Source organism: Charadrius vociferus, unplaced genomic scaffold (genome assembly GCF_000708025.1).
Source record: "Charadrius vociferus isolate BGI_N301 unplaced genomic scaffold, ASM70802v2 scaffold340, whole genome shotgun sequence".
Taxonomy (NCBI): domain Eukaryota; kingdom Metazoa; phylum Chordata; class Aves; order Charadriiformes; family Charadriidae; genus Charadrius; species Charadrius vociferus.
In genome coordinates this window covers 1255773-1263456 of record NW_009646631.1, presented here as the reverse complement: position 1 = coordinate 1263456, position 7684 = coordinate 1255773, and the positions used below count along the sequence as shown (strand labels likewise).

Sequence of the window (7684 nt, the reverse complement as noted above, 5' to 3'; positions counted from 1 at the left end):
ATTAGTGATATACAGCAGGACCTCAATAATTCATACTAATGACTGAAACCAATTTTAAACTACCAAGCAAAATAATTAGTGAAAGTTTACCATAAAAAGCAAGGATACACATTTCCAAAAAAATAGTACTTTGTTCATTTCAAAATTTACTTGGTTAATACTTTGTAGTATACTAGCAGTGGTAGCATATTTTGCAAATGTAGTCTCATACAAGATCTCATTTAACAGTCAACTCTAGATCATATACAGGTAACAGGAGAAAGTGTTAAGATAATTCAGACAAAACAAAAACATACATAAATACTATATTAACATATTTAAGTTAGTTTATGAGACTATACAACAGGCATAAACACAGAAAAAGGTGAGTGATGCTGATGGCTGGGAAGCACCAACATCCGCGAGCTAGCGCAAAGCTGAACTGACCCATCCACGCGCTGCAGCTTCCTGTGGATGCACCTGAGCAGCCAAGAGGCAAAATAACTGCACGGTGCTGCGCTGCACCCAAGCTAACAAGCCCTGTGCGAGCGGGCTCGTGCGAAACTGCACTAAGCTCCTTTACTTTTCCAATGCTTTGGCACATAGCATTTGGCCAACGCGTTGGCATGCGATCCAGAGCTAGTCTGGCCCTGTAGACTGCACAGTTAATACACAACACTGGTAATCCACCTATGGATAATCGAGAGTTGACTGCAATGCTCTGCTGAGAAGTTGGGTAAGACCACTGACACGATCTGGGCTAATCCAGGTCCGACGAGCAGCAGACTATTTTTAACTACTTAGGAGCAATTATCATACGAGACACATACTAGAGATGCAAACTAGCGAGGCGTTCTGTATCTGGAGGCAAAGCTACATTCCCTTCACTAACAAAACATTCTTTTTAAAAAAATCTACATTTAAATACTGTTAAAAACCTGAAAACCACAGCATCAAAGAATTTCATAAGGCCAAAACTATCCTCAGTTCCCTCTGTTGTGCCTAGGTATTGCAATACATTTGTAGAAGAAGTAAACACCACGTAATTTAGTATCTTATACTCCTTCCAGTGCCTTCCAGTAACAGATCTCTGAGCTCTTCACACAAGAGTTAAGCCTCACAACACCCCTGTGAGGTAGGTATTATCCCCATTTTAAGATGGGGAAACTGAGGCAGAGTGTTTATCACATCCAGAGTCATAGAGCAAACAATGGAAGATCTGAGTTGTTTTCCAGTTTTGAGCATAGGAGCAGTCAATTAAATCACACGATATTGTTTCCCATACATAACTTGAGGGTGGATCAAAAGGGTCAGGGGTTTAGATTAGTTTTCTTGTATGTTTTATCTTCAACTCTCATCTAGTGTCTGCCAAATTCAGAGTCCGTAGACCAGTTACTCCTTTGTTAAGGTGTAAGTTGGCAGCATACTGTAACAGCTTCTTTAGAGCCAGTTGCCAATTAACTGAGTTAACATTTTAAACCGTAGATTCGGATACTTAAGAAGTGAAATTATGTGATACATAAAAACCCCAAAGCGTGAAATACAGTGAATGAGATCCTACTCCCTGCCCCACTTCCTCAAAAGTCTTCCTTCCCACTTCCTAAAGGCTCCTGAGGACACGGTAGGGACCAGGATTGCAGTCACTGCAAGTGCTTATAGACACACTACAAGCAAAATGCACCACTGAATTACTTGTTAGTTACAGAGGCTACTGTCTATGCTTAAAAGCACGAATTATACTGTTGGGGCTTGGCAGACTTCCCCCAACAGAGCACTTATTGACATAACTAATTCTTTCATCTTAGTAAACTGAGAATCCGTTAAAAATGAAGCTCCAGCTCTTCATTCATAGCACTGTAGTCAAGGATTCTTTGAACTTCAAAGACTTCTATGACCAGACACAACTTGGAAATGAGGAAAAACACCAGAAAATCCATAAAATATGAAAGTATGTGTTACTTTGTCGGTCAGTCTCACGTCTTGATCACAGAGTAGTATACAGTAGCTTGAACTTCCTTTCTGATAGAAAAAAAACCTTTTCACATCTGATATTTTCACAAGCAGTTGATTCTAATTACCTCGCTACCTTACCAAAAAAGGCGGGGACAGTTTCTAACAATCACATGATGTTCTCTTTAAAATATGCTATACAAGAAATTCATTAGAAAAGCCTTCACATTTATTATTATGTAGGTTTAAGAAAAATACGTGAAACTGCAAAGTGGTTTCCAGTTTTAAGTAGTTATATCTTTAAAAATGTTCTATGAACTTTGGTTTCCTTAGGGCTTCTAAATAAACAATATATTAAAATATCTACAAATCAAATATTAAAGGAAAGAGTAGGTCCATGAAATCTGTAACACAAATTGAGTTCTTACATGCTTATCCCTCAAATACCTTTTCACTGGAAAAAATATTTTAATTTGAAGCACAGCAAAAAGTGTCTCCGCTGAAATGTGGAAACTGGTTTTCTGAAGTTGTTACAGCACGGTGCACTTTCTGTCTGCCTCAGTACAAAGTCAACACAAACACATTGTATCATGACAGTGACATTATGTTCTTTAAAACAAGCATTCTAGATTTAGCAGTATGACAAGAACAAGGACTTCAGCAGTTACACTACTTGGCAAAATTGCATCTCAAACGTCTGTCTCTTCCTCTTGCAATATAGCTGTTGTCAAAGTCACCAAAACTCAGGTAGCACCATTCAGGGAGTTACAAAGATGACTCAAACTGCTCGTTTTGATCGGTGTTTGCCTCTAGCTTAACCGAAGGGATACTCTCCGACTTAGTCCTCCTAGTTTTCGGAAATTCAATGACAACTTCTGAACAAGAAATACTAAGCGACGAAGATTTTTCTGTCTTCTTTGTAGTAGTATCTTCTGCCGTTCCACAACACTGCTTCAAAGCACACTGAGTCCTGCAAGGAAACTCACATTTCCCTCTCCCTGATTCAGAGCCGACGCTGGCAAACTCAGGCTGAATGGTAGTTGCATGAATCCCTTCGTCATGGAAGATCTCTTTTATGCGCTTTGCCACCATCATGTATGTGGAAGGGTCGGGACACTTTATGTGAGCAGTGCCAATGATCCTACTGCCTGCTAGCTGCCAAATGTGTAATTCGTGGACTGCTTCAACTCCATCAAGGGTACGTAACTTTGAGTTCAAAGAATGAACATCTATTTGTTTGGGAACAGTCTGTAGAAGTATAAGGGCTGACTCCCTAAGTAACGGGTAGGTTGTGTAAAGGAGTATACAAACCATGATCAAACAAAGGACGGGATCTAAATACAGCAACCAGCATGGACCAGCCACCGTAATGCTCTCCTGATCAGACTTGTTTGCTCTGCCAAGTGTTTGGGATAAAGTAGCATTTTCCATGCAATGATTATTGACACACGGATTAAAGCAGGGCCCATCTTTGGGGCATGGATTCCACAGCCCATAAAAGAGCAAGGCATTCACGACCACAATAACTGAACCTAAGGCATCTCCAAAAACATGCAGAAAAACTCCACGCATGTTAAGCTGTGCACTAGAGTCTTCTTCAACCTCCTCTACATCCAGAGGATAATGACCAGCGTTCCCATTCACTTGTAGGTCAGTCATGTCGTCTTTCATATCACCTGACAAGAAAACGGTAAAATTATTAGGCATATGCTATAATACTACACATTACTATAATTCCATATAAAATAATAACCAACATTAAGCTCGCCACATTAAGTGCAAATCTGAAAAGCAAGCAGCTCTTGCCATAACACTTGGCAACATTTTCTCTGGCTTAGAAATATTTAGTTTTCCCAATAAATGATCTAAATAGTCTAGAAGGCAATTCTTTCTACATGGAGCTTAAAAGTTATAGTGACAAAGTATGAAGATGACTGCATTTTAATTTATTTTACTGAAAAACTGCTTTTGCATTTTCCAGCTGTTTAACCATTTGACTACTCATTGTTCATTTCTTAAACAAAATGCAGAATTACAGAGCATATATAAAAAAGCTGGTTAATTAGCTAAGTAACTTACACCTGTTCCCTCATTTGAAAAACCAGAAGGCTAATCACATTGCTAAAATCTCTCTTAAACCATAGGACCAGGTTGCTATTTTGCATTAAATGTTGAGAGGCCAGAAGCTCAAAAGCTGTATGGATACTGCTTTAAAGTCACTTCTTCTCAGGTTTAGTAGTTCATTTTGAAAAGACTTCTGAATTCAAGGAAAAGGAAGTTTTTCTGAGATGGCGCATGGAGACAGCGGAACTGTGAGATACAATGAGACTTTTAGCTCTGAACCGCAGAATTTATCAGTGGTATTCACTACAGGACACTGTAAGTTCTCACCAAAGCTCTCAGATGCTATGAACTAGTGTTATTTATATTTCAGAATACATTAAAAAAAAAGTACTAAAAATAAGGTTTTTAAGTGGCATGCAGCTGTTAAGTGATATATAGCTGTTGATGCCCAAAGCCATATGTCATGGACCATGCAATGCATAAATGAACATTTTAGTGCCCTCCTTTGTCTGCAGTATTACCACTCCATTGCACTTAACTAGCTATAGAGAAATAACTGCACATGTCATAACAAAGAATGTTTTTTGAAAGCAAAGCATCTTCCAATGTTCAAAATTGAAAGTATTTTACATGATTAACCTCCTACTTTTCTTCTAAAGTTCTTTGGACAGAAAACTTCCAGTGTTAAAGAAATGCAACAGGCACTGGCCACCGGGCCAACAAGCCAAGGAGCTCTAACTGCTTCCGTGGTTCTTCAGTTCAGAGCTTTGTAAACATTAACATGTTAGTATGACCTGCAGCTTCTGCCATTCTGCTCTCATGACTGCGATTCTGTAATCATAAAGCGTCTACAAGTTCTTTCCTCTCTGAAGAAGGGGGTGGGCTCCTACAAAGGTGGCTGAGTGGGTCAAGTTCCAAGCCCCAGGCTCATAACCTTGTGTGTCACACTTCTGTCCTAAAGCTCCAGCTACATTTTCCACACAACTTCTACGAGTTATGGAAATGGGACCTGAAACTTTCCAGAGAAATCAATAAGTTAGAGGAAAATATCTCAAGTTACAGAGTTCAGACCTGAGTCCACAATGAGAGCAAGGAAAGAGGAAATTTTCTGATACTCTGCTGCGTATGAAGTACTCAGAGAAAAGAAGATTTGGAAAGTCAATAGACCTATCTATAAGGGTGGGTAACAGGAAACAGGGTTCCAACAAGCTCTTGAGATTTTTTTACTCACAAAAGGTTAAAATGTGTCTGTTTGAAATACGCTTATTTAAATCTAACTATAAACCGATAACTTCACATAAAGTATATGCACAAAGAGACCTGTGCAGGACTAGCCCCTAAGGCTATCGCTAGCTTTCCACTTCCACCTTAGGAAATCTGGGCCTACCCCTCTTTGTAATTTCCAGTGAAGGCATAGGACCACTCTCAGTCATCTCCCTAGTCTTCACCTACACATCTCACAGCTTCCCACAAGTCTCCAAGCACCTTTACCTGTAACATTTCCATGGGTAAACTATGAATAACTCCATCCATTACATAATCATGACAGGGCATAGAAGGAAATACAAACTTATTTCAAAGTTTCACTGTGACCAAAATTATGCCCTATTACCACCTAAATACCCACACTGAATTGTTTGTTATTGCCAGAAGGACACCCATGAGAAATTCCAGCCAAATTAGCTCAAAACAATATACATTTTAATCCATGCTATAATATAATCTTTTAGTCTAGAACTAGTCCAAAACTCAGCTAAAAGCACAACTTTTCACCATGTTTCGCCGTGCAAGAACAATTCACAAGCCAAGATATCTATCAGATCAACGGTTAAGGGAATTTTGTGTTGTTTGAAACTAATTATTAGGATACCTTTGTTGGAACTAAACCAACATTAAGAGCTTATTATGTGGTCAAGAAAATGGTGTACTGCATTCAGAGGAAGTTTCCTAGCCTCTTGCAAAACCTGTCTTTTCAAAACCAACATGGAGTCCAAACTTGTAAGAGTGAGAGAGAGACTCTGCTAAGTTTCTCAAACGCGCATTGGAACGTCTGACCACAGAAAAACCGAAACTGTAGCAAAGTTCACTCCGCTCAATTTAAGCTGGAACAGTGGTCTCCCAAAGTGTCCCTGAAAATAAAGTAGAGACATGGGTTCTGGAGACTGACACCCCTTCCTCCCGGTTAACAGGCACACCGTATGATTACAGTAGAGAAACAGCAATTACACACCTTTCACTCTACTAGCACACAGTGCTCAGCTTTGACCAAGTGACTTCAAAATAAACTATCCAGGCTTCTGAAGCCATTAAAAAAAAAAACCCAAACAAAATGCCAAGAAATTCCCTCCCACAAAACAGACCGTTTTATCACAACTGGGATGGGAAGCCTTTAAATTTATCTCTATGTGCAAGTGAGTGGGAAGGTACATGCTTTAGAAAGCCAGAGAAAACTAATTTGAAGAAACCATGCATGTACTCTTGACACCAGTGAGCTCCACATTCAGTGCCTACTGCGTGACTTCCACAGTTCTGACTGGTAACTTCCAAGACTTCCTCCTACTAATACGGATGACACGAAGAAGTACAACATTATTGCAATGGAATATACTTCAGTATGTTAGGTTCAGATTGAGATTAGCTTCTCAGGTAGCTAATAAATGACCCAACAGAGAAATCTGGCTGTCAGGACCAAGGTGTTGAGCTGCACTCTATTTGATGTGCAGCCAGTTCACAGGCATTAGGGCAATGTCTTGTGACAAGCTTGTGTTGCTAGGCAAAGAACACTTGTCATGTGCCTTCTCTACCAGCACCAACTTTTTCCAAGGCAAACTGCTTTTCCCTAAGACTCTTTCACACTCTGACCTGTCTGCAAGACAAACACACAACTTAGAGCACTTCTTTTAGCACTTGAAGGAATGGTGTGAGGTAGAGGTGCAACGGCCGTGTGCCTGAGAGCACCGCTAAGAGAGTTTCTTGCCTTTTTCCCAGGAGGAAGGACAGGTGGTCCCCACGGAGCCTGCAGCAGGCGGGAGCAGGATGCCCACCACCTTCCTCGGGGAAGTGACCTCTCCTACTTTCCTGACACCTCTATGCTGGGATGGGATAGAGGCGCCGCAGGACTTACCTAGCTTCTCCTGGCTGACTCCATTGGAGCTGCTGCAGTTCTCCACCAAGGTGCTGGTCTCCTCCCGGTGCAACGCAGCCTCGCCATCCCCGGGTGGCTGCTCGGGCTTGGGGCTGCTGCGGGAGTGCTGCCTGCTGCTGTGTGAGTGCCCACGGCCGTGGGAATGGCCGTGGCCCCCGACACCGTGGTGGTTGAAGAGGCAGAGCCCCAGCAGGTTGATGATGAGCCCCGCCACCCCCACACCGATGACCACCAGTGGCTGCTGGATCTCGTGGGGCTCCGTGAAGCGCTCGATGGCCTCCAGCAGGATGGTGAAGCAGAGGGCGGTGAGGAAGACGGCATTGACGAGGGCGCCCATCACCTCTGCCCGCACCCACCCAAAGGTGTTCTTCTTGGTGGCGCGGGTGCGCTGGGCGAAGCGCACGGCCACCAGCGCCACGACCAGGGCCATGACATCGGAGAGCATGTGGAAGGAGTCAGAGAGCATGGCCAGCGACGACGTGACCCGGCTCACCACCACCTCCACCACGAAGAAGAGGAAGGTGAGTGCCAGCATGCACAGCAGCC

At 42.1% G+C, this 7684-nt stretch overlaps 1 protein-coding gene across 1 annotated transcript; it reads right to left on the bottom strand.

Annotated features, from left to right (window-relative positions):
* Positions 1–1924: 1924 nt before the first annotated feature.
* SLC30A1 (solute carrier family 30 (zinc transporter), member 1) lies at positions 1925–7682 on the bottom strand (the record flags this gene model as incomplete). The annotated part of the gene is made up of 2 exons (XM_009888596.1): positions 1925–3605; positions 7118–7682. Coding segments are annotated over 2 exons (1476 nt in total), but the record flags the coding sequence as incomplete, so codon positions are not given.
* Between the last annotated feature and the right edge of the window lie 2 nt (positions 7683–7684).